Here is a 27,969-nt window from a genome sequence, read left to right as displayed (position 1 = left end):
GCGCTCTGTGTGTGTGTGTGTGTGTGTGTGTGTGTGTGTGTGTGTGTGTGTGTGTGTGTGTGTGTGTGTGTGTGTGTGTGTGTGTGTGTGTGTGTGTCATTACATTTCCTGACCTCAATGCTTTTGTGGTTGGCTGATTCTCTTAGCTGGACACTCAACAATTGATCTCACTCAGTAGCTATCTGCTGATGCTGAGGTTTAGAAAATGGGCCTGTCCTGTGAGCGCGAGTGTGTGTGTGCGTGTGTTGACTTTTCATGGCATTAGTTTTATTCATAAGTCCAGCATGCATTTCCCTCTCGTCCCTTTTTAACATTACAATTCACTTCATATCAATATTGATGAATGAAGAAAACTTTATTGAAACATTTCCACAAATCTTATAAAACTGATGTTGCATAAGGACAGGTTGACAATAAAAACATTAAGTTGCATCCAACATTTTCAGAGTATCATGCTTCTGTTAGAAAGAGCCAGGACATGAAGTGCTACACTATCGAACAACTTCTTGCAGTCAGATTACAGTTATTCCGCGTTTGCAGAGTAATGTCAGGGGGAAAACTAGAAACTGAGTTTCAAATAATGTCAAATATTCAGTCAACGATTAATAGAAAGCCTTAAGAATGTATTTAAACTATTTTATCTACAGTCAATGAAAAGACAAAGTTTAGCGAAGGAGCACTGGTGTATATATTTAGAATGAAAGAGCACAGGGAGTGCTAGATTTAATTTGCTTTTTAGTTACGCTTTGTCTTTTTAGGCTTTTTACCTGCCTGACGAAATAAATCAGTTACTCCTTCGCCATTTCAAATCTATTTTTGTACAGAGCCTGAAAGAACAGAAGAGGTTCAGAATAATGTTGGATGCTAAGTAGAAAGGCTCTTAGTTTGTGTTTGTTTAAACTGCATCCTGTGACAACCTCACAAGACTGAACAAGCGTTGAATCTGTTTTTCCTTTGTAACCAGAGTCAAAGTGGAGTATGAAGGCAGATGTATTTACTAAAATAACCTCAGCTTTTTTTCTAATCACTCATCATTTATGTTCCCTCCATCTCCCCTTTTCATTTGCCAATCACTCCTCACTGTACTAACTGCCCTGACCCAGATTCACTGTTGCCTTGAACCCTTCAGAAACGTATCTGCCCAATGACCATCTCTTTGTCTTCTGCCGTATTGTTCCGTACATGTGTTTGTTTATGGACATCCGAAGGTGATTTTTTATTGTCCAACAGCATGCATGTGAACATAAAGGGTTAAGGTCAGCCAATAGCTGGCTCCTCTGTCCTCCTCAGGACTTCAAAGGCTCCGTTTTCGGGTAACCATGGTTACCTTTGGCGCTGCGCTGTTGTTTGGGTGTGTGTACTCTGACTGCTTGCTGTCACGTCTGATTTGATGCACAGTGAGGGACACCATTACAGGACTGAAAAGGGGATATGGAAGAAGAGTCACAGAGCTGCGAGACCTGACCTGGGGATTAATGTCCCCAACTGGCAACCAGGGAGGAGACTACAAAGGAGGATATAGGGGAAAAATGTTTCCCTACCTGGTAACCTTTTGCCTCAACCATTAAAACAGCTGGAAATATCCCTAAAACATATCAACATATGAAACCAGAGAAGAGCAGGAATACCACCCTAATCTGTCAGCAAAACCCTTTCTAAGCCAATTTGGCAAAATCAGCAGACCGTGGCATAAAACTGCACTTTACTCCTTAATAAAAAAACCTCAAGATGAAACCAGCAGGCAGTGAGAAAATTCCAGAAAACTTGTAGGTGGGCAAAATTAAAGCATGTTTATGAGAATTATAACTTGAAGAAATGATCCAATATGTTGGGAAATGCGCTTCTTTTGGTTTCTTGCCAACAGATGGTTAGCTAGCTAGCTAGCCTGGCTCCGTCTAAAAAGGTAACAGAATACACCTAACAGCATATTTAAAGATCACGCATTAACACCGTATATCTTGTTAGTTAAATTTGTGAAGAAAAACAAACATCTTTAGGAGGTGCTGGTATGCAAACTTTTTTTGTTTACCTTTGCAGAGCCAGAGCTAGCCACAGTTACCCCGGTTTCCGGTGTTGATGCTAAGCTAATCACCTGGTGTACACCTGGTGAACGTGGCTCTGTTACTCACTGCTCAGCCAAAAAGTAGCCATTTTTCAGTTTTTGTAGAGGCTAAATAAACAAAATGTAACATTTTAATTTAGTAAGCTTAACAGTGACTGGTATGTGGATCTTGTTGCTTACAGACAGAGCCACACTAGTTGCATCATCCAGTCTTGCCAAGTCATGCTTAGCCAACCGGCTGTTGGCTATAACTTCATAGAAATCGGACAGATATGAGAGCATTAACAATCTCATCATAACACTTTCGGGAGGAAAGCAAATAAGCATGTTTACCAATATGTCAAAATATTGCTGTAAAAGAGGTGGCGGTGCAAAAAAGCACTGGCTGATATTAATCCATCACATCAGTTCTTACCTTGCTCATGTGAAACTCCAGACGTCTCATATATCTCTCAATGGTTTTAATTTGCTGAAAAAAAGACAGACATAGCAGAATAATTTACTAGTGCCTATGAGAACATAGCTAAATATGGTTTAAAGCTGCAAACATAATGATTTGAATGTCCATACTACATGAGATAATGAGGCACAGTTTGCAAGCCTGAGCTTACATGTCAACAAATGTATGTAACACGTTGGCGAAAATGTTTAGCTAAATGATGTGTTTTTATATACAAATATCTCACAGCTGATCCCTTGAAGCTGTCTCTCCCATCCCATCACACATTTTCTCTCTCATCCTTTTTCCTGCATTATTCCTCAATCCCTTCAGCGCCTCACTCCTCCACTCTGTCCTCCCTCCCTCTTTTCTTCTGCCTGTAGCCGTTTTTTCTCCCTCCTTCAACTCTTTTTTTTTTTTTACATCAAAACCACAACACAAATGTGGCACGATTGTTACAGTAGACCCTCCCCTCCATCAACTCACCTTGTCAAGATCGTACAGCACTCCCTAGAGAAAAAAACGAACACACACAGACACAAAAAAGTTAGTACAGAAGGACAGCACAGCTGAGGCTGCTTAAGTAATCTGAAGCAGACTACAGTTGTCTGGCATCAAAAAAAGATCCTCTTAAACACCCTTTCTAGTGGAAGCCTTGACTCTGCATGTGTACAGTGTTTGTGTGTGTGCACTGTAAGAAATCTAAATATGTGTTAGCCGTGTGTGGATTCTTGACGCCAAAGTTGATTTTTATTATTATAAAAATAAAAAAAGGAAACCGAGCTGAGATCTGAAAAGTGATCCCAGCTGCCAAAACGTTTGTTATTGCTCCTCACTCAGACATTTGAGAGATACAAGGGCAATAGGTATTGAAACATACATGATAAAACCAACATTGATTTTCAATCCAGATTCCAGATTCTAGGAACAGTTATTAACATTACATTTCTATGAAAAATGGCCTTTAAATAAATAGTTTAAGTATAATTCCTAAAATGTCAGACTATTCCTTGAAGATGTCGATGAGGCAGGACTAAACTGCTGCCCATATGTAAATTGATGTACAGTAGCTTCTCACCAGGCGAGAGTTCCTCTTCATGTCCTTCATCAGAGATGTGAGTTTGTCCAGCTCTGTCTGATGAACTTCAAGATACTCACTACCGGACAAACAAGGAAAATACGTTCTATACAACTCCAAAAAGATACAACTTGAATAAAACATTACTGCGGCAACAGTCATAGCATTCTGCATTGCATGCACACCACAATGGGCTAAAATAAAATGTACACATTAAAAAGAAAACATTACTAACATTAATGGACTGAACCGTTTATTCACTGATGTATCTATAGCCATCTATATGAAATGGTTAGTCTGGAACATTTGGTATAAGAGCACATCACTGTACGGGTTACTCACTCCAGGCCTTGTTTGAGTGCAGTGTAAACCTCTTCCAATCTTTTGGGCTGCGGCTCTCTGGAGCTGCTGCCTCCCTTGTGTCCTGAAAGGTGAGGCTTCTTTGGCTTGGACTGAGGCTTCTTCTGCACCGCCGAGTTCCCCATGAAAGAGTTACACCTACACACACACACACAAACACAAAACAACAAACACAAACACATTAGTTAGTGCAACAGAGGACACCTGCAACATAAACTTTCTTATAGTCTTCTGGGCAATTACGTTAAAAATTAGAACATTTTCATACTGCGATTCAAAATAATAAAATAATTCAAAAAAATCCACTTAGAAATCATGGGAAAAATCTGCTTATAACTGCAAAACTTGTCTGAGAATCATCAAGTTCTTCAGAATCAAAGTAATCCAGTGATAGTTATCTGTAAAGCCATGTATACAGTGCAAAAAGGAACTGCTTATAGCTAATTCAGCATACTTTTAATGGTGCCAATTTGCCAAAATGTAAATAAACAAAGACACGTTGGAGCCCATGGCTAACTAAGTAACTCTATGGCAACATCATACTTCCTGTTTACATCCTCCAAAGTGGGGGAAGGGGGGGGGGCTCATATAGGACTGACACATATAGCATACATGTTATTCAAACAACGTCAGCAAAAACCTGTCAAACATACATAAATAAACCCACAGCAAAACCTAAGTGGTGAACCTCTTCATCGATCACAGGGGATGTGCTAAATAACAACTGCGCACACATGCAAACATGTGCTTCCCCCCCCCCCTTTCTGTGTTTGACCTGTGTAAGGCTGCCATTTATCTCCTGCTAGAGGGAACTTACAAACACACACTGAGGCACAATCACACTCACTTCAATCAATGACATTCAAGTGTTCTTCACTCTCTTCCCCACAGTCCTCCAGTCTACTGGCAGCAGTGTGACTGACTTAAAAGGGATAGCCAATAAATGTGGACAGACTTAAACAGAGTTCCTTAATTGATATATATGTAAAGGTGATGTCCTCATATGCGTTGATTTGTCTGAACTCAAAAACTATCAATTTTTTCATCATATAAAACAGAGAAAAGTAGTCCACCATCACATTTCAGAAGCTAAATAAAATGTTTGGAATTTTTGCTTGATAAATCACAAACATTATTCTGAAAAATGTTGATTGAGATCCATTAATGGTTTCAGCACCATTTTATCAGTCTGTCTTTCCTCACATCAACCCATTTTAGCTCACGCTCATCTTACCCACTCAGGCACATTTCAGCTTTTAAAACATTACAGATTTAGCTGACATATGACATTTCACTAGATTTAATGAAACGACTCCCAGAGTCATCTCAGGGACGACATTAGGCGACAACTAATTCCAGCGCTCGACAAGTTGGAACGTGCCACATCTTTCCGCGTGCCCTTGAAAGCAGCACAAGTTAAGCTAATCTGCCACAAATGTAGGGCACCGCTGAAAAAGAGCGCTGCGTAGCCTTGGGGTCACGCAAGCTGCAGTGTAGAACAGTCTCTCTCTTGGCAGAGACACACACAGAAATGCAGAAGCACACATATTCAGAGATGCTAACACAATTTAATTCTGACTTATAAATGTGAATTTGCACGCTGGCACACAATCTGCAAAGTCTGCAGAACACATGCTTGCGTAAATGCACACAAAACATGCACATGGGTAGACAAAGGAAGGGAAGGTCCTCACTCAATATCACCAACACATCGCCACACACACACAGCCACACACACACGCTAACACACTCCAGTGGCCTCAGAAGCCACATCTCTGTAGCTTTCCACCTCGCTCATTATCAGAATGGTAACTTGTCAGTCGCTGTCAGTCGCCCACACACCCGACTCATTCCAACCAATTACCCCATTCACTGTCTGAGCGGAGAGAAAAGAGGGGGATCAGTCTTCAAATAGGTTCTCTCAGCAGGACCAGGGCTGCACAAGAGAACCAGATGCCGACAGCCGAGAGTCTAAGATCATGAGAGATATTTCTGGGATGCAAGTGTTAAGAGTGCTTTGTCTTGGTGATGGGGGTGAGAGCAGTCACAGATGACTCAAAGAGGAAAGAACACAGATAAAACTCTTATCTCTCAAGAACTTTATCAATCTCAAAATTCTTATAGCTAGCGCCTGGCTATGAATGAAACAATTATCAGAAGGCTGAGTTTAGCTGGGTGGTTGTGCAATAGAGTGTAGATCACCCCTTAAGAATTCAGTTTTACGGGATCTTGAGACTTGCTGTGGCTCGCAGAACGATGGTTAAAAGTCTACACTTGTGTGAACAGATAAACGTTTACAAGAGAGAGAAGTATAATGTTGCCATGGATACAGTGAGTCCCATTTTACATTTGTTTACATTTTGGAAAAATAGTACCAAAGCATGAAAAGGAAGCAATTACTATTTTTGTGTTGTGTTCATAAATGACTAACAACATAACAAATATTTTTTTTCCATTTTCTGATTTTGGATTCCTAATCTAATATGAAAAGAACAAGTGATTCTGCTTGAATCCAGGTCTGGTTACAGTGAGGGATTTCTGAAAGGGCAATTTTACAAAAACCTTTGAAAAAAAACACCAAAGTGGCAAGCAAATAGGACGTTACCCATCAATATCTCTCCTACAAAGTCAGTGATTTTCCATCGATTCACCAGGTACTACGAACAGCAGTGAATGAATGCCATCGAAATGACTATGTTTGCCGCTTTACACAAGAAGATTTCACATGTCACATCTGAGGACAAGTGACAAGTTATGTAAGAATGATGTAAGAATTCCCTAAAGAAAGCGTCATTTGTCTCGCTGTTCTTAGCCCTACAGGTCAGTTGATTACATGAAAAGAACAGCTGATGAAATGAACAGAACAGCTGATGCTGGTGTTCTTATTTAACATGCATGCAAAACAGCAAATAATACAGCATATTTATGGTGTAATGAATCTTGAAAAAAACTAATGAAAAACACTATCAAGTTGCATAATGTGGGAAAATCTAGAAACCAGTAAATTTTGGGGACAATTCTTCTACTTTGATTTTAAAGTGTCTCTCACCTGCAAACATAAAAACTAAATCGGCGGAATACCACTTGGTAAGAATACCATAATGATTAAACAACTCTTTAATGCTTTATCTATTTTCTAAAACGCTTTCCCTCCAAGTCACGCAGTTCCTGAGGATATGGTACTTTAAACTTGGCTGTGGAAAATCAATTTGCTGCAGTTTTTTTAGAATATATTCGTTCAATCACACTCTGACCTCAATTGTCATTTCAGAAATAAGTAACATCAGCTAACCACAGAGAAAACAGTTTTAAAGATTTCTGCTTACCGAGAGCGTCGCTCCTGTAGCGTGCTAAAGCCGGCGAAGGACTGACTCCGGATTATGCCATTGGGACCTCCGGGGGAGTGGGTGCCGGCCGCCATGATCTCTGGGATGCGGGACGACACGCCTGGAGAAATGAAAGACGTACAGATCCATTACATACGAATCCACTGGTAATATTTGGACACCAAGTGAAGGATTCCGAATCAGGGTCAGTCATAGATCATGGGTACAACAAAAGCATCTTTTGAACTAATTTAACACTCAAACCACGTGAACAGAAAGGAGTGCAGAGAGCATTTTACAATGCAAAACAAAGTAGGCCCCGTTGGTGAAGCCTTCCACATGTGATGTGGACAAGCAGCATTCAGAGCCTGCGCTGACATGTCTCAACTCCTCTGGCCTACTTATCACGCAACATACCTCAACAGTTACTGTTACATGTTTTCCTTCCTCGGGCAGGTGTCACAAAACACGCCTCTCGTCACTTTCCGTTAAGTGTGTTGTGTACCTGAACTAAGAGGTAGACTTCTTTAAAAATGACTGACAATTGTTTAAAAGCTATATATAGTGCAAGCAGAAGCCAGAACATACTTTGTGAGGATTGGACCACAGATCTGCTACATGCTTTAAAAGCCATGTTTGCCTCCTAGAAATCTACTTTGTGTAGTAAATTCCAGGAGAACCAGACTGAGTTCTATAGTTAAGACATATTTTATCACTGTGTCTTTATTTAGCAACAGTAGCCGGTCAGATTTCCAGCTGGAGATATGGAAAGACTCACATGGGCACTTGGGGAACAAGCTGAAAATAGACAAAGAAACGTCCACGTATAGCTGTCAGAAAATTATGTAGCAGAGATAAAGTGCCCAGAGGGAAGAACCCACTGAGATAACTGAATCACAGTTTCATCTAGCATGTTGAGATTTTTTCCAGATCATGGTGCTGGTCAGGTGGCAGGTTAGCATTTAAACTTAATGGGTGGTTCAGTAGCTGGTATTTAAATCCGTTTAATGACAGACAAGAAGAGATGCACCAATCTGCTGCAGTATTTGGTCCAATAATGAGATCAAGTGTTGCATTTACCTCACATGACCTATCAATATTAAATACTGAAATTTATAATTACATTGACAAAAAACATCTCTATCCACTATCAGTACATTTATTGAGTCACAGCAAGCTGTTAACTCTCTGTCTATAGTGCCACAGTAACCTCCAGATAAAAGGTTCCAAGGAGTTTGGTGCAATGACCTACATAGATTTTAAATTTATGAAAAAACATGCATCAACAAACTCATTGAGTTGAGGTAACAAAATCTGTGTTGCTCATTTCGCTCTCAGTTTAGCAAAGTCAAGTTCTTTTACCATAAAAGTAAAAAATATAGAAATGAAAATAAAGTACTGTATAAATAAGATCTATTTCCATAAAGTGAAATCCTCATTTTAGTTATAACCACTGATTCACATGGAGGTCCGTGTCATAGCTCACATAGATTCAGTGTTGCTCAGTTACACGGTGTCCCAAATCCATAATACAAACTAATTCTTAGCAGGTTAAAGAGCAGTGTGTTCACACTGAAAAAGTAAAAATGAAGTATACTTAAAGTTGTCAGAATGCATGCCAAAAAATGTTTGAATGCACAAGGGAAATAGAGGAGCTGGTCACAACTCCAAAAAACGGAAATCATTTGAGAATGGTGGCAAGATGAAGCAAATGTTTCAACACTGTTTTTCTTCTTTGTAAAATTTAATTAAAAGTGGCATTCTAAAGTTGAAATGATAAGCTGATTACTGATGGATTAAAATCATAAAGTATGTAGATTTCTTTTATACAAGCTACAAAATACAGTACCCCAAATTTTAGTGGAACTTCTCAAACGGGTTGCTACTTTTCACTGTTTTAAATAATTTAAATTAAATATATTTCAATCATAATTTCTGACATTTTTGATTAATTGAAAAAAAGGTTAACCAATATTGAAATTTACATTTACTCTAAATATTAGTGGATAGTTAGCATACATTATTAGTAGACTAGTACACAGTTTGAATGTAGAGTGGAAACGATACAGAGCTTTTGACACTAAACACATGCACACCAAATCCACAAAATCTAACGAATCCAAGTACGCATTAATCAAATGTACGGATGGAAATTCTGAATGGAGAGAAACTTCAGCTGTACCAACACGCTGACCTCAATGTTAATAGTGTGATGACTGTAAACACTGTAGTGAGGAAGTGTCATTTCTGTCTTGTTAATCTGTATCACATTTACAACTGAGCTAAAGGAAAAAGTATGGCGAACACAGAAATGCCTGGAGGAGAGAGAAATGTAGAGAGACAGATTTGTCAAATCAAATTAAACTCGCCTCAGTATTCAGCTCTCCTCTGTGTCTGCTTCTCTTCCTCACACAGATGAGATAAACCGTCCCGCAGCGTTACCAGTTAAACAACTTCGCCAAACGAAGAAATGCTTCTTCTTTTTTTGGTCTGTTTATGTGTTTTACTCTATTTGTGGGGTCCGGTGTTTATATAGGGTTTGTTTTTCTACAGATCATCTATCTTTCTGTCTCCAGAGGACAGACGCTATGTGGGGGGCAGGGCTCATCACGTCATACAAATGCAAGCATGTGCACACAAACACACACAGAGCGGTTGAGCAATCTGATATCCCTTCCTTTGGTCTGCGTGAAAGAGAGAGCCACAAAAAGACCCGGCACGGGGCCCAAGGAAAGACTAGTGCCTTGTTTTGCGGTGGGGGGGACAATAGGCTGATGAGACTGATACTGTTCAGGCTATTAATAGCAGCTAGCTCACTTTAACACTGGGGACCCTGATGGCTGTGACTCAGTAAATGAATAATCAGGACCAATAGCCAGATGGATGTTTTGGCTCGGATCAAAATGGTCTAGTTTGATTGGTTACGTATCCAAAAATATATCTTGTTTGGTTCTACAAACTGGTAGTTTATCTATGAAAAAATATATAACATTCTTTAGATTTAGTTTTGAATTGTAGGCTAATCGCAGCTAGCAGCAGGTGATACAGGTGAAACTGCTTAATTTTTTTTTTTATTAACAATGGATTAAATTACTATGTGCAATGTGACACCTGTCATTTGCAGTGATGTGATGGTCCTACAGAGAATTATCTCCACCTCTACAAAATGTTTTGGTTTTGGATGCTTCTAATGCAAAGTGGGGTAACACCAAAAGTTGACAACAGTTAACCAAGACATCACCAGATGTTTTACAAAGACAGATTATTTATTTTATTTTTCATTCTTAGTCAGGAAAAAAAATAAACATAATCTAAGGTAAGGGCCTGGAGTAGAGCTGGGTAATGAATTGTTATTTGTTTGTTTTTCCCCCACTCTCTTTCTTTTGTATGTCATTATTTTACTCATGATTTTGTATTTATCTTCACACTGGCGTTACTTTATTTCTATCTGTTCACTAGCAGATGGTGGTAGATTTATGCAGGCTTTAAAGCAACAATTATCAGTTGTTTGCTTCATTTGTTTAAGGTTGTGAGAAAGATATGAGTTTAAAAGTAGTTGTTGAACGTAAAGAAGCATATCACAGCTAAAGAGCCAGACATTTTCTTTAAGAGTTGGTAGAGGCCCAAAACAGAGCTAAAAGAGAGTGAATATTGGACTTACATTCATTGGGTGACCAGAAATATGACTCCAAATGAGTGAGTGTTGCCCCTAATCTGCTGGATGTGTACTATTCGTCAGAACGCCTTCATATGTTGATAATATGTCAGACACATTTTCAGCTTGTTCTGCTGTCCCCAGGTAGCCTAAGAACTATTTAAAATTAAAACATATTCTGTGGGACATGTTAGCTTGGAGCAGGGATAGGAAGTGAGGTGGGGGGATGGCAGGTAGCCTATACCATAAGAAGACAGTGGTTTAAGTGATAAGCATAAATTCAGGAATTACCCCTGTTGTACAGAGACTTGAGCACTGCTATGTACAGTCACCATGGCTAAGCCAGCTGTTGATGACCAGTATATCTCTAAGCTGTAGTCCAGCTGCTAGTTAAAACACCATGTGCTTTCTATTTCTACATACAGTATGTCAAATTAGATGAGTGAGTGTGGAGGTTTTGGAGACGTTTAAAGGCAGCTTCGACAGACCTTGAATGACTTATTAACTAATTTTGTTAGTTTTATTTAAAACTTGCTCAGAATTATTCATTTAGAGAACAAAAAATGCAAAAAGACAATCAGTAATATTCAGAATTGGCAGCAGGTAAAATACTTTACAGGTTAGCAGTAATTTTCCCTAATGCTCTGAAGCATTTTGGTCCATTTTGGTCTGTTTGGATGTTTAAAAGCACAGTTTTCAGCCTTGCCATGTTTGTCTCTCTGACTTTCTGACTCACTCTCCTAAAATAAGAGCAGTGGGTGGCAAATGTTGGTACATTTTGTTACCTAATGCTCTCTGGGTAGAACCGAACAGGCTAGACACTGCACTTCAGACATTTCCTGAAGATTTCCTGTAGATTTAGATGAAGCAAAATGATACGGTGAGAAGACGTGAACACTGTACACAATGATACCAGGTGGTACAAACAGGTAGTTTTGGAAGTACGACTTACTGTCATCAGAGAATACACAGATGTGAAACAACAGCACTCACACAATTCAAACAAGGAAAAAACTTCATATTTATCTCACAGTTACACAGTGTGTTCACTAAAAAAAATCTAATGTTGACTGTATGAAATTAACTCAGTGTTTGTACTACATTAATTTATCAGGGACTTGCCCACCCACTGCTGAATAAATGTGGTACTTTATAAAAACATAATCATCTGTCCCTCAGTAATGAAGCCAATACCTGTGTTTTAACATCAGCTCTTTGTTTCTTGCAAAACAGCTTAACTTAGTTTTCATTCTTTTTTCAAGCAAGTGTCAAACATCTGTTTCCAGCTTTTCAAATGGGAGGATCATATAAGAAACTGAATATATTTGGGTTTTAGAAAAAAGGCATTTTATAAGTTGTCACATTGGGCCCCGGGAGATGGTGATGGACATCTCCTGACATTTTATAGACAAAAAGATCAACCAAAAATCTGCAGATAAATCGATAAATCCTAAATGACAGCAAGTCTAATCTAAAACCATTACTGGCCATTGTTAAAAACATATTATTATACTGTAGAGAAAAATACAGTTTAATGACGTCGCTCCTCACAAACTGTAACCCACACTCCCTTAAACACCAGTCACATTCTGAAATCTACAGCATAACCCAATATATTATTCTTTCTCATTAATTCATAAAAACTCCATCTTTAATTGTTGAAATTATACACATTTCTTTGTTTTGATATCGGCATTATATATCAGCCATCGGCAACCATGCTCTCTAAATATCAGCATTGGCCATTGAAAAACCCATATTGGTCGACTACTAATGAGTTGTATGCTAAAAGTTCACACTCACATCCAGGCTTCTGGATTTTCCCAAAACCTTTCCCAGCCTCACCAAGCCCCTACAAAACAAACTCATTTGAATTAATGTTTCCCACGTATAAAGACACACACACACACACACACACACACACCATCACAAAGAGCAAAGTTCAACCACTGAATCATAAAAACCTTTCCTCTGCACCTCTTTGTGTCACCGCTCATCTCATCTAAAGAGGCTTTCAGGACAAGAACAACAATGCCAACTCGCAGTGTGTTCTGGTTTGGTGCCAGCCTTTACCCATGTTGAATACAGCTGCCAGTCAGTCCATTCACAGGTCTTTCTTCTTTGGCGCTCTCACGCTAACAGCCTTAAATGCCCTCGACGAGGTGTGTGAGAGTGTTTCTTTGTGGAATATGTGAGCATTAGATTGATCAGTATGCTGAGCTGTGGCTTGGCAAAAGAAGACAAATGACACACACACACACACACACACACACACGTTTGTAAAGGGGGGCGCTGGTGGGCCAGGAACAGACTGGATAAGAGCATGAGGAATGAGATAGCATCAGAAGGGAGGACAAGAGGAAAGAAGAAGGAAATGAGGCATCTAGCCATCGTTTTGAAAGAGACCAACACTAACTTGGATGAGTTGACTACAGGAACCTCTTGACAGACCGCTACAACCTGCACAAACAGGTTTACATGACTGATGGGAATAGCTGAGGTAACACTACAGCTAGCGAGCTAATCTACTGGCATGTTAACTGCTGGCTGACCACTATTTAATGTGGTGTAACTGTGTTGTTTCTTTTTTATTATGTGATTTTTCTCCAGCAGGCATTGTGAACAGAGCTGGAGGAAGTCTTTTCTTGGGTGACGTATCAACACATTAAAGAATTTGGAGGGAAATTCTGTGATGAATATTTGGAAACTCATTTTAGCATTTTGCAGAGAAACAGAGTTTTTAACTATGACGTTACAAGTCACGGACACGGAGGATACTTTACAAGTATAGACAGGGTGAAGCGACAGTGAACACACCAGTGCATATTTCATATTTTATATGTAATGTCATATTTTGGAGGGAAACTGGCTCGCTACAAGGCTTTAGTCACCATCAGTGTTGGAATCACAATTTCACAAAATTAAATCGCAGTGAAAGAATATGGCAGGTTGATTAACAAAATCTACTGCGATTTTCCCTTTGCTGTATGGAGTTTTACCAATTTTACAAAGACTGTTGTGTGACACACTTTGTCCCGGTTTACTTTCCGTAGGAGTACAAGTAAATAAGCTAGCAAGGCTCCCGAAAATGAGCTGCTAACGCCTTTGGCTGCCTCCGTTGGTCACGTTGCCTTCCTGCTCCTTGGGAAGACACTGGACACACAGCAGCACCATCGCACAACTTCACCCTCTCTTTCAATAGCCACAGATTCAAACAGCCAATTGAACACATAGAACAACTGCTTTTGAAATCTCTACTCACATTTGGGGAGGTTTGTATTCAGGGTACCCAGATGTTTCATTGTTTTTTTCCAAACATTTCTCCCATCAAGGTCACCTCTCGTCTTCTCTTCAATGACGACATGACTCACTTTCTTCTTCCTTTATTTCTATTTGTTCCATTCTCTCCACTCACTGTACTTCCCACTCTCATCCTTACTTTGTCACTTTTTAATACAAATGTATTTTGATGTAAAACATGTGCAAGACCTGCAACTCAGTGTCAGGAATGTGTCTAATATTTCTATGTTCAGTGTACAAACACTGATGTGAATATTAGTGTAAAGAAAGACTTCAAAGACACAGCAAGAGATGCTCATTGCGTATATGTAACTCTCCTCTTTTATACAGGAGTTTCGGCCAAACTCAAAAACAGCTGCACGTGCACACACATGCACACACACGCACCTCTTAAATAATCCTCTAAGACTTTGTGTATGTGCCCATTCGTGAGTGTGTATTTATGTGTAAAAATCAGCATCAGCCTGTAGTGCATGTTAACAACAGGAGCCTAATTCTTAATGCCTGTATAAATTAGCTTCACCATGGCAACAGCAGACAAAATGGGATGAAATGTGTTACGTAAAACAACAGTTATGAGCCAAGTGCCAAGAAGTAGGACACACGCCCTCGTGTTACAGGGCCGAGCACCATTCCTTCATTTGGAAAAGGCGTTTTTTATTTTCAGCTCTTTTACAGATGCTGCTTTAAATGTGTCCACAACTTCATCAAAAGCGTCCCTAAGCTGCTTTTCATTGTCCCGTCCCTTCTAATTTTATTTCATTGTGTTTAATGTGACAGGGAGTGCAGATAAAAATAGGAGGAAATTAAAGAATAAAGCAGCCAGGAGATAATGAGAGATTTGACAGGATATTTGGGTATTAAAAAATGCAGCAGTCTGTTTACAAGATACAAACAATCAGGCTCCTGTTGAAACAGAACAAGATCCAAGTGATTAGTGATGTGATATACTGTCTACATATGACTGGAAATGGACCGACATTTTCCAACACACCCTGCCGGTTGCAAGCGCGTGCCTGAAAGCTGCTCACTTATCCCTCTTGCTACATTCATGTCCATGTTTGTGTGAAGTGGTTCAGTGAGGAGGGTAACTGCTGGTGCAGCTTCGAACTGGGCTAAAAATGGCTGCAGGCTACCGTCCCTGAGCCAACACAAGCAATATTGTCTCTTTCTGCCTTTTTCTATTCACGTAATCCTGTCAAAAATTAAAAAGTGTGCGAGGAACCTGAACATCGGCTTGTTATTAAAGAAACTAAGATAGTTTTACTTTAGTCTATTTGGCATGCTCATATTAACTACAAAACAAGTGTGTTTAAATTGAAAGTTCCTAGTTGCTTGCAGTTAGAAATCCTGAAACTCTTACAGACTTCCTACATAATTCCATGCATGCACAAAGAAGAAGTTTAAGATTGCATAAGATTAATTTTGAAATGAAAGGCAGCATGTTTTAATCCCGCTTTCATTGCGTGTCTCATTAACCTGTTGACTATATTGGAATGTCTTAAATCCAAAATTCCCAGCAGGTAAAGTATGCGACACAGATAAATCTGCCTGCAGAACACACAGGCGCATAATCACAGGCAAAGTTATGTTTATGAAAGGTGACACCAGAGCGGTGCACATGCAAATGAATTCTACAGTACTATACAGAAGAAAAGATCATGGTGTTGCTCCTTAACTGAATTCCGGATTTGGCCATTTATAGCAACTAAAACGACTTCAGGAAAAGAGAACTTCATTACCCTCAGTGCTGAAGGAAAGTGCAGGTTTATCCTGAGGAAGAAGTGCTTATTCATCTTCACTAAAAAGGCTTCTCAAAAGGTGCTAAAAGGACACGAAAAGAAAAGGAAGGAAACTGCTTTAGGATTACAGTGCTGAGGAGAAACATGCCGATTTTACCCTGTAAGAAACAACTTTAATATAGGGATGGTTCACAGGACAGGCAGCTCAGTTCTCTGCGACAGCTCACTACAGGCAAAATGTATCAAAGTTTTACATCGTTGAAGATTGCTAAGATTGTTAATTTTTACTTTAGACATAGACAAAAAGTATGCCATTATGTACTTCTATACCTAATACATTCCATGATATGCAGGAAATAAAGCTGCTATTATCTATATTTTTATATTATCGATGTACCCTGTTATGGCTGTAACCACCCCTCCTCTATCACCTGTTGGATGATAAATAACATTCTTTCGCTCTGACTAAAGACTTAAGAGGCACTAGCTTGTGGCTCCAGGAGTCCCATCACAAAGACAAAACACACAAATGAAACAATGGGCGGCACATAAATTTCAACACATTCTGTGTGATGCAAGTATGCAGCGATGACGCCTCAGGTACAAAGAGAATCAATTGCTTGGTCGATAGTTATCTACGTATGCGAACAATGCCTCTTTATAATAGTCATTTTTAATGGCGGGAAATTCCTGAAGGAACGCAAACTTTGGACAAAAACATCTAACTGACACAGGGCAAGGACAAAGTAACTGATCTGATCCATGTCACAAGTCAGCTTGTGTGACCACAAGCAAATAAAAAATAAGGAAGACCAACTAACTGGAACAATTTACTAATGGGGCGGCTGAGCGGGTAGGTAGAGGTAGAGCGGGTTGCCCTTTATTCGGAAGGTTGGTGGTTCAAGCCTTCAGGCTGCATGTCAAAGTGTCCTTGGGCAAGATACTGAACCCCGAACTGAGCCCCTGGTGGCTATTCCACCAGTGTATGAATGTGTGTGAATTTTAGAAGATGTGAAGCCTTATCAAGAGAAAGTTTAGTCGAAAATAATTTGATATATTTGCTTTCTTATCTAAACTTAGATGAGTGGATACCACTGTCATGTCTGTACACTTAAGAAGCTATACCCCCAACAGCCAGTTAGCTAATGTTTAGCATAAAGACAGGAAACAAGGGGAAACAGCTCATCATACTCTTATCAAAGGGCAACAAAACCGGGCACCTCTAAAGCTTACTAATTGTTGTGTTATATCATCTTTGTTTAAGCCCAGCTACCAGAGCTTGCGCTAAAAGCTACACTAACCGTCTGAAAGAGGTGGCTTCATATTTACTGTATGGAAATAGGAGTGGTATCAATCTTCTCATCTAACTCTTGGCTGTGTATTTCCCTAAATAACAGTTTGAAAGAATTTTTTTGTTCATTTATGCCTTAACCCTTTGTATCAGGACTCTCTCCTTCCAAAAATAAATCAAGCTACCCCAAAACCTTGACCCACATAATCAGATTCTGAACTCACACATCCTCCCATGGCGAACAATTTATTAGAAAACAGCCATAGCTTTATCAGGTCAACATTAAACTGGTCTATAAACTCTATAAATATTATTCACCAGAATCAGCTGATGGTCTTTTCAGTCATCTGATGTGATTAAAGTTAAACAGTTTATCACCAGACCGATTGGGACCGACGTGACTGCTGTGTGGGAATCAAACAGTCTGTGCTGTGTGTGAAAGGAGGCCAGTGGCAGCTCCATCACATGACGCTCGAGACAAGTCAGAAATGTTGCCAACATGCTGCAGAAATACGCAAACAGGAAATCTGACATCTAATTTTCAGATATGAGTTTTAGATCAAGTGTTGACCTAATCCTGTTTCATTCATGTGTCAGCTTAATAAGTGTCAACTTAAATAACAAGAACAAAGCTTGTTTCGCTCCAGCTCAGTAACATTCACCCAGCGTTCGAAGGCATCTCCTGCTCTTTACATCTCAGCGTGTGTGTGTGTGTGTGTGTAGAAGCATGTTGCAGCTATAGTCACTCAATTCTAATTATAGGTCATCAGTGCCCTTGTTGGGCAAAAATTAAGGCCAGGATAGTAAGTGGTATTCAAATGTACAGATGACCAGATTAACTGAGGCGTGTCTGGACTGGAGTAACATTCAGGCAGCTGCTGCTGACATTTCAGCAGTGGAGATCAGTGTGTAATCACTTGTGATAACTTTAAGCCAAACCAGTAAATGCACAATCCAGATTAATGGACTCAAAAATTATTTTTATGGCATTTACTACATTATTAGACAGTATAGCAAGAATAGCTGCTGAGAGACAGTAGCTAACATTGGAGAACTAGAAACAGACAGCTAGATTTTGAAAGTATCCAACAGAAAAAATCCCAACCCCTTCCCTTCAGGCCTCCTTTCAAAGCCTCCCCCATGCATGCAGGTAGGTAAGTAGACAGACAGGTAGGTCTACTTATTACAGTCCTACGACAGCCACAGATACTGGATTTCTACATTTGTGTCAGAGGATGTGTGTATATATATATTTATTGATTGCTGTCAAGATGTAAAGAGAATTTCCACGTAACATGCTTCTGAAGTAAATTGCCTATTCCAACTTCAAGCATATGATGTGTCTCTTGCTGACTTGGGTGACCACACACTGTCAGCAAATGAAGTTGTTCCATGACAAAATCATCACCGGCAACTCTGATGCTGTTGCACAGCTGCCATGTCACCAGGATCATCCACTCAGTATCAGTACTGCTTCGCAAGGATTCTAAACAATGAAGGTAGCTTACCTCTGTAGCCTGCTCAACCTCTCTGCTACTTAAATTACTCTTAAGTTTGCAATTTCCCAGAAACCCTTATTGTCCCCCATGAAATGTTCTATTCAGCTGTTTGTTATATGTGCAGGCGAGCAACATCAGCACAATAACTGCAAGAAAATGTACATTTTACACCAACCAGAAAATGATCCTTGAAATGCATTCAACCAAACTAGCAGCTCTGTTTAACTTTTAAATTAGTTCAGTATGGACTTCAAAGACTGAAAAAATTTACTCTTTCCCCACCCCCACTCCTCTTTTCCTACCTCTTCCCTTCACAATGTGCAATGCCCCTGGTGGCTGTTCCGCCAGTGTATGAATGTGTGTGAATGTTAGTTTCTGTTTGAGCACTTAGGCTCAGTGTATGAATGTGTGACTGGTGAATGCAGATGTAGTGTAAAAGTGCTTTGAGTGGTCGAAAAGACTAGAAAGGCGCTATACAAATACGGAGCATTTACATATTACTCTGATACAGGTCTGGCTGACATTAGTATCACCCTGCGTTTGGACCAGCATGAGAACCAGATTCCCACTTGCTCTGCTTCTTTATTTGCCCATTACATGTGACTCTGATTGAAAGTGACCACCTATGCTGCCACGCTGGAATGCAGTGAGCATACAAACAGGATTTTGCCGGTTATTTCAGCTCCATTTGTTTTCTTTAGCAGTAAAAGACAACATTCTTTTCACCGATGGCTGGTACTGTGATAAGCTCAGTGTGTTATGCAGCTATGTGTGAATTAGCCGGCCATGGGAAAACAGCCAGCTACTGTAACAATTCATAACTGCGCAGTATCAGCTGCGTGGGTGACAGGATAGCGAGGTTTCCTGGGCTTCAAGACACAGCTGTATAATGACAAAACCATGGGCTGAAATGTTTATTTTTGAGAGGTTCAAAAGGTTTAAAGGACAAAATTTATTAAAAACTGCACTAAGGACAATCTTTATATTCACAAAACTACAATTTATGCGACAGAAGTATATGGTTTCCTGTGAAAATAGCCAGACAAGTGTACATTAGCCTACATACATGGTTCACGTGCCATGTCTTTTGTTTCTAGTGCTTTCTGGGTATATTGCTGGTGAGGGAGAGAGTGCATTTACGGCAGCCAGCAATGCATTAAACACTGTGGGTGTCATTTACAAACAGAAGTCACAGTAGATTTCTGTCCCAGTTATTCCTCCTGCAGCCTAGACTAAGCTATTACCATAATGTAACAACAGAATACCAATTTACCGAGCGGCTGGGCAAAAAAGACAAATACACGGCAGGAGAAAAGGGCTGATACAAGAAAGGAAAATGACAGAAAAAGACATTTCCACATGTTCCTCAAATGAGCTCTCACTGGCAGAGAAATACACTGGAGGGGACAATAGTTCCTCTTCTCCCTAAACTGTGGTTTTCACAGTTAAATATTTCAACTAAGAGTGGAGATTATCATGCTGTTTGCGGTAAAAACTCAGCAGGGAGTCGGGCACTTAGGAGATAGGAAGTACATTTTGATGCTCCGCTACCCTTGTGAAGAATTAGACTGGAAATTACACTATATGTCAAAGTTACACACAAAGGTTCAAGAGATTATTGTTACTATTACTATTTAGAATTTGGAAGTAGTTCAGTAGAAGAGGGAAAATTAAAAACAAAACAGATGGACACAAACAGAGACAAGCACAGACACGAGGATGATTCAGACACTGACGGAGGGAACAATCTGTGGATGATGCTACAGATAAGCAGCTATAAAGACACTTGTACTACTACTCGCAAACCCAGAGTCTCTACATACACCGCACACACACTATTTTTATGTCGTCGTTTTATCTGGATTATAAGATTGAGGGAGGACAAGAGGGACTGAGAGGACAACATGCAAAAAGGTCATGGGCCTCGGAAAAACACAGTGATCCAAGCTTGCTGTAGCCTTGTGCTCCAACCTGAGCACACGGCCTTCTATTGAATGTTATTTATTTCGATGATATGTGTATGATGGAAACTGCTAGTAAGCGTAAGCGCTTAATAGGGATGTACAGATGACTCATCATTTCAGATCATAATAAATCACACTGACAAACTCCTCAACTATAGTATAATTAGGGCTCAGATTATTTGTGCAGAACATAATCCTTTGTCTTTGGTAGCGAAACAAATAAACTATCTTATATCTACAGTATTTCCTGTATTTTTCTCAGTGCTAGCCACAATAATTGTAAAAGTCCAGGAGAAAATGGAGATGGAGCTACAAGGCCTAAATCGCTTTCTGTTTAACGGCCCAACAAATTTTAATAGCTGCATTTTCATTTGGCTTGGCCTTTTCCTTTACAACACATGTAACAGAAAGACATAAAAAGTCTGATCTGACATTTATTGACCCCTGGACCCCATCCTGCAGTACCACATCTATGGCCGCAACTAATGATTATTTTCATTATCAACTAGAAAGCTGATCATCTTTTTAAGTGCCTAAATATTTTTATTTGAGGAAGGGCCAGACATGGAATACCTCTAAATTGCATTAGAGAAGCTGCAACCTACAAAATGTTTAGCATTATATAACTAAAAGGGGTAGTCCATGCATTTAGCTTTGATCATTCATAAAGTCGGGGGACAAGGGTCCAAACTGAAGCAGCACAGCTAAGATATGCTGACCTTTAATTGCTAGCGTGAGTCAAGATCCAAAAACTCTGGATCCTACAGTTCCCATAATGCAACTTAATTTGCCATTGAAACCTTGCTGCCTGGTAAATGCCCAACTTTAAAACAATGAATCGATTAATTAAGACTTAGCAAGACTGATTTTCTGTTGATTGACCAATCAATTCACCAATCATATCCACTGCATTTCCAGCTCAAACAGTGACATTTTTGGGTTTTGCTGGTATCCAAAAACATAATTGTCACCCAGGGCAGCTGCAACCTTTAAGGAGATATTTAGTTGCAGGAGGAAAAGGACAGTAAAAAGAGTCATCCTGGAAATGACAAGCCACAGGACGAAGGAGCAACATCATCCATGCCTACCCTTTCCCTCCTCTTCAAGTTATCTGTCATCATACAGCTGTGTCACAGCCACCCCAAGGCAGCTCGGTAATAGGAACAGCCACTTTCCAGTGCCTCCAAAAAATTTGACTTTTGTGACAGAAGATAACAAATCACAAAGGTGTAAATAATCTCCACTCAAAAAGATGCAAAGGCGTCTGGGACTAAATGTGACCACAGCACTGAAATGCAGCGCTCTGTATTCTGTGTAAGATGAAAATGAAAAACAAAATCTGCAAGGAGCAACTGAGATAACAACCAAAGAAGCAGAGATAGAAGAGACGGGAGGCTGAAAAGGAAAGTGCAGCACTGATTGTTGCTGAGAGCTCCTTCACAATTTTGACAACACATGTCCAACTTATTACAGGTAACTATGAAGTAAACTGTCAGGCACTGGATGTGTCACACACCAGAATTGTATCTGCATGTTGTTACCATGCTGGCAAACAAACAAACATAAAGCCGTCATGACACAGAGACATGTAGTGTCTCCTCCAGCTGCTGAAAGCTGCACCAAATACCAAAACAGACAGATTATCAGCTTAGAACCTTAAAACGCTTACTGCAATCATAATGCTGCTACGGCTCCCAGCTGCTCCGACCAGAGGTGTGTGTGTGTGTGTGTGTGAGCCAGTATGTTGAATATCATGTATCACACATAATGTCCAGTGTAGAGCATGTGCTGTGTGGTACGTGTGTCCCCTCATAGCATAGTCACACAGTTGGAAGGAAGGCTTAATGGGGAACACCTCCACCACACACACACAGCAAGAATGCCATGCTGATCTGCTCAGAGACAACTGGGGAGGGGTGAGGACGGGTTCAAACCCTCTTCCATAAATTCTCTGTCTGTATCCAGGAAGAGAGTTGAGGAAGGCGTGAGGGTGGTGGTGGACAGATGGGAAGGGACTGGAGGAAGAAATTGAAGAGCATGGAAGGAGGGAGGGAGAGAAAGTGATGGAACAAATAAAATAATTAAAAACTCCACCCCCACCACACACACATTAGTCCATTAGCAACACATAATTGTTCCGGTTATCATTTTTCATACATCACCACCTCTTACTCATGTGGTCAGTAGAGAAAGAAGAAAAAAAACAATGACACACAAACGGGTGTGAACACTTAAACTCCCACTTTGCACAGGCATGCATTTGTATTATGTGCATGCTGTCTGGATATGCTGACTTTCAAGTGATACACTGTACACGTAACTGCAAGTGACCTGTCTGTATACTGGTTTCACTCTTATCTCTTCAGGGCCTGAGACACAGGAAAGACAAAGAAAAAAAGCATAAGAGGGCCTGTGAGGACAGCTGAGCAGATGCAAAAATTACTTTTCTAGTTTTTCATTTCCTCTCTCAAATTGTGGCTTCATCTCACACCTAAAAACAAGCGTCTACAGCCACGCTAGTGGCTATGGGAGGCTGCAGTGGTGGCACAGTGGTGCTTTGAGCTTAAGGTTAAGGTCGGCATGGCAACATGCTAACAAGCTGATGTTTAGCAGGTATAATGTTTACAGTGTTTAGTATAACATCAGTGTTAGCATGCTAACATTTGCTAAGTGGCACTAAACACAAAGTACAGCAGAGTTTGATAGGAATGTCGTTAGTTTTGCTAGTTTTGGCGCTAGCTCAACAGTCAAGTGGTGGTCACCAGAGTAAGTCATTAACTAAGTAAGTAATAATATTTTTGGGCTCTACCAACTCCTGAGAGAAATATCTGACTATTTAGCTGCTGAATGCTCCACTATGAACAGCAGCTAGTCACTAACTGTGTCTGTCTACTGTTTGATACTGATAGAGTAACAAGGACAGTTGGTTTTGGAGCCGAAAAACTGTTGCCTGCTGACATAGAAAATTACCCTATGCGAGCAGTGAGAGTGAACTAAAAAGCTAAACAATTCAGATTCAGGTGATAATTCTCTGTAGGTCATCACTGCGAGCAACCCCTTTCACACCGTTACATTGTCATTTGATAAATATTTGATTGTAAAAATATTGATTATAGACACTGTGAAGTTCCCATCCTCCTCATTCATTCCAGCTGGTCGTCTCCACTGTCCCAGTCAACCCTTCACTCCCCCGCTTCTGCCCTTCCCTCCACATACCACTTAACTCCAGTGTAACAATCACAACCCACCTTCTTGAGACCAGAAATTCCCAACACCCATAAAATACCTCTCACCCCCTCTCTTAGGAAGGGGTGATTGTAGGACATGTTGGGACAGGTGAGCAAAGCCAGACCATCATCTTGAGACCAGATAACCTCTGACTCTGAAAAGACGGGACAGCCTCTTTATCAGAATCTGGTGTCACTAAACCACAATCTAAACGGAGATTTGTCACTGTTAACTCTGCATGTTATAAGTTACTTTGCCCAAACAGACTTGCTACAAGCACAAGAGGTATGAAAAGTTGAGAAATAACCCCATTTCAAAAAATAATACCAATTTGTATGCACTGTGACAGACATATCAAAACAACTGTCTTCTATATCTGTGAACAGAATGACCCAGTTTCCCCACAGGGAACATTAAAGTTTCATCAAAGAAAAAGAACAAAATCAACCTCTTGCCAGTTATGGGTTTTATCAAAGCAGCTTCCCAGACACAGACTGAGGGTCGAGCTAAATTTGGAAGTCTGGATCATGGAAACGCAGCAGGAGATTTAACTTTATTATTTAAATAGTAATAAAAAGTACAGATGATAAAGTACTTAATCATTGAAATCTCACACTGCATCCAGTGTGGCATAAACCTCCAAGTGAAATAATTTCTTGCGCTCCCGTCCCAATGGAGCACTTCAACTTTAATGCAGCCTACACGCCTTATGAAATAACTATCAGCTGTGAAAACTTTAAGGAGGCACTCCTCCTGTAAGAATGCCATGTTTTCACCCCCAACTACCACACATATGCTCACAAATGGAAAGACATATGTATGTGCATGCAACACACCCACCCACCCACACACACACCCACAGAGAGGCAACATTCCCAAGAAGTCCAAGTGGGCATTGTTGAGGAAAGGAAAAGGTCAAGTGCTCAGTGTGTGAGATGCTGATACACTTTAAAGCACTAAAGTCCTTATCATGGCTGCTCCCACAATGCACTTCCAGGTCATATTTTTCCTCCTTTCCTTTGGTTTGCTATTTACATACCCTTCATTATCTGCTTCTATTGAATTAGCTGAGAGACACGGCCAATGAGGTTACTCTGGAGCTGGAACAATAAGTTGATTAATACATTTAGATAATCGATTAAGGGTTTAAATCACAAGTTCAGTATTGGTTGTCAGCTGCTATATGATGTTCTGGCTTCAGTTGGCAGATTGCGTGCTGCTTTATGTAAAACTCTACAAACCTGAGCTGAAATGATTAGTCGACTAATCGGGTGGTTGATCAATGCCAAACTTTCTTGGGTTGCAGCATCTAAAATGCAAAGACTCATTGCTTTTCTTTGTCTTATATTATAGTAAAAATAATATCTTAGAGGTTTGGACTTCTAGATGGACAAAACAAGACATCTGAAGATGTCAGCTTGGACATGTAAAAGGCATTTTTGTATTTCTCTCACATTTCATGGAGACAATTTTTGCCAGATTTATTAATAATATAAGTAATGTTTAGTTGCAGGTGATGCTGATATTCCTTAAAACCAACATAAAGTTCACGTCAACATCACAGTGTTGTGTTGTTGTAGACTGGAAGGGAAAAACCCAACAGAAACGACAGAGCGTCTGAATTTCCTCCAAACCACACAGTCATAATTCCTTTAATGAGGCTCCAGAGAGAGAGAGAGAGAGAGAGAGAGAGAGAGAGAGAGAGAGAGAGAGAGAGAGAGAGAGAGAGAGAGAGAGAGAGAGAATAAAAAAAGTCTCAGACTCAGGGAGCAGATGCAGAGCATGAAAAGCCGGCAGGGGTAAAGTAGAGAGAAGGTGAGGGAGAGCGCTTGTGTGTGAGAGTCTGGGAACAGACGCTGGTCTTGCATCCCTGCAGCCCGTCTCGGCTTGGCACAAACACGCTAACCCCTCATCTCCAGCCCCAAACAGGCTGGCAGGGAAGCAAAGCACTTCCACTTAACCATATCAAAGTCAGCCTGGCGCTGCACTGAAAGAGCATTTAGCCCTGAAAAGAAAATGCCTTTTTTCCCCAAAAAAACAGCATGAGCAGCCAGGGGGAAAGCCTTACTGCAAGCTGCATGGTTATTTGGGCAAAAGATTTTCCTGTTGTTTTGTTTTTATTCCCAAGTGTATTGAAACTGGCTGCCAAATGAGGACGTGGGATAGCTTGACAAATTCTTGCTTTTGATCAACTTGGAGGACATGCAGCTGAGAAGATAATGTCAGCTCAATTGGCAGGCTTCTAAAAAAGGAGGGGATTTTAAAATATCAAGGACTTGACACTTTTCTCTAAGGAGGTTGGCATTTATTAAAGCCAAGAAAGCAGGGGGAAAGAGTGATTTGCAGACCATCTGGCAGGTAGAGAGCTAATAACTGGAACTATCTCCTGACAGAACAGTCAAGGCTGCTCAATTCACATACAGGAAGTTTCTCTTCAGCACCGCTGCCATTTTTATCTGATCTGGTTCAGCTGGAAGATCCACTGTGGGTGGTATCAGTGTAGAAGACATGGCAAAAGACTGATGCCCTTTGACCTCCATTCTCAACAAACAGCAGCGTTTTTAAAGTCACTAACCTGATTCTCTCACATTTCACATGCCCGTCATGAGAGTGCGTGTGTGCCTGTGTGTGTGTGTCCTTTTGCACGTTGTTTCCTCTGGAAAGCACTCATCCATGTGCAAGGACAAGCACATAAACACAGTGACAGAAACTTCACAATAACACTCCCCCTCAACTTAAACTTATATCACATGTCTCCAGGAAACACAAAATGACTTCAAGGCCAGACATTACTCACAACATCTGTCAAATCTGTCAATTTTTGTGTGGCTATTTTGGAGATGTCCTTCTTTAGTTACCCTATATACGACAAACATGGAGCATTAAAATAATTTGCCTATTTAACCTATATTTTCAGAAAAGCATCCCCAAAACAAGACCATATTTCATAACTAACACATTATCATTACTGAATAATCCTGTTTATTACCGAGAGATTTAGCTCAAGAACACTCGACTTAAAATAAAAATATCGGTGGTTTATCCTTCAATGAGTCTCGTCCTTGGTGAGATGAGTTCATGCATCGCTGTGATCCACTAACCTACTGCCCCGGAGAACAAGATCCCCCCACCCCCCACAGTCGGGAGAAAGGAGTTTCCTTCTGAATGAGCGCACCTCACAAGACCAGGCTACTGAACGTTTTAATGAAGTTGCACTGGACGACGCTTCCACTTACCTCTGCAAAACTTCACAAGAGTGGCTCCTCAGTGGCGTCTCTGCCCTTCTACCTGCGCCTCTCCATCCATGCATTTAAAAAAAAAGTGCGTTTTCGCTTTTTGCTGCTATTCGCGATGTGAATTAAAATAAAGTATCTAAGTCCCGACCAGCCTTCCGGATGAGCGATAAATTATCGATGTTTGTTCCCTGGTGAGATTCGATGTTGCGGCCGCTCAGAGCAAATACTGAGCCCCCTCACTCACATTCCAGTTTGCGTTTGCAGCGCTCCTCCTGAACAACCGCGAGCCAATGAGCAGCGGAGGTTGTGACGGGGAGGGCGGGGTCAGTCGGCTTTGTGCCTCAACGCTCCATTGTTTGTTTGTTTGTGTGTGTGTGTGTGTGTGTGTGTGTGTGTGTGTGTGTGTGTGTGGGGGGGGTTGCACGTATACGTGTGGGCATAGGTGCGCGCGCGCCTTGGAAGCATGAATCAAGCTTGGCGTATGCCCCGTCTCTTTCTCTTTGTCTGTCTGTCTGTCTGTACCCTATGAATTGTAGGGTTGTAATGCTGACAAAGCTAAATTACACATTGCATATTAATAAATATGTGTGGCTGCTTTTCCGTTTGGAAATACTCAAGGTAATAGTAAATATTAAGTCAGAGAAAACTGAAGAGTAAGACGAAAATGGACTTTTCTGGCTCTCTCCCTCCCTCTGACTTCAAGCCAGCCCACCATTATCAACCAGGCAAAGCGATGCTATGTCCTGCTGCAGCTTAAATATTATTAGTGAATTTGACCTCTAAAGTACA

The 27,969-nt window shown here is 40.5% G+C and overlaps 1 protein-coding gene across 4 annotated transcripts in view; it reads right to left on the bottom strand.

Moving 5' to 3' along the window:
* The window catches only part of ripor2 (RHO family interacting cell polarization regulator 2), a 50,673-nt gene extending 23,270 nt beyond the window's left edge, over positions 1-27,403 (bottom strand). For 3 of the 4 annotated variants that reach the window (XM_046059568.1, XM_046059571.1, XM_046059572.1), the window contains exons 1-6: positions 27,181-27,403; positions 7,266-7,386; positions 3,922-4,077; positions 3,580-3,658; positions 2,988-3,011; positions 2,478-2,531 (exon numbers count right to left, since the gene is read on the bottom strand). In XM_046059568.1, the coding sequence (XP_045915524.1) occupies positions 2,478-2,531; positions 2,988-3,011; positions 3,580-3,658; positions 3,922-4,077; positions 7,266-7,360 (408 nt within the window). In that variant the 5' untranslated portion in view covers positions 7,361-7,386; positions 27,181-27,403. Of the gene's footprint in view, positions 1-2,477; positions 2,532-2,987; positions 3,012-3,579; positions 3,659-3,921; positions 4,078-7,265; positions 7,387-9,634; positions 9,786-27,180 lie in introns of those variants that run through there. The other variant, XM_046059569.1, reaches the window with a different exon arrangement.
* Positions 27,404-27,969: the final 566 nt, after the last annotated feature.

The sequence above is a fragment of the Micropterus dolomieu genome, linkage group LG09 (genome assembly GCF_021292245.1).
Source record: "Micropterus dolomieu isolate WLL.071019.BEF.003 ecotype Adirondacks linkage group LG09, ASM2129224v1, whole genome shotgun sequence".
NCBI lineage: Eukaryota > Metazoa > Chordata > Actinopteri > Centrarchiformes > Centrarchidae > Micropterus > Micropterus dolomieu.
The sequence above is the reverse complement of the archived record's forward strand: the minus strand, read 5'-3'. Positions and strand labels throughout refer to the sequence as shown.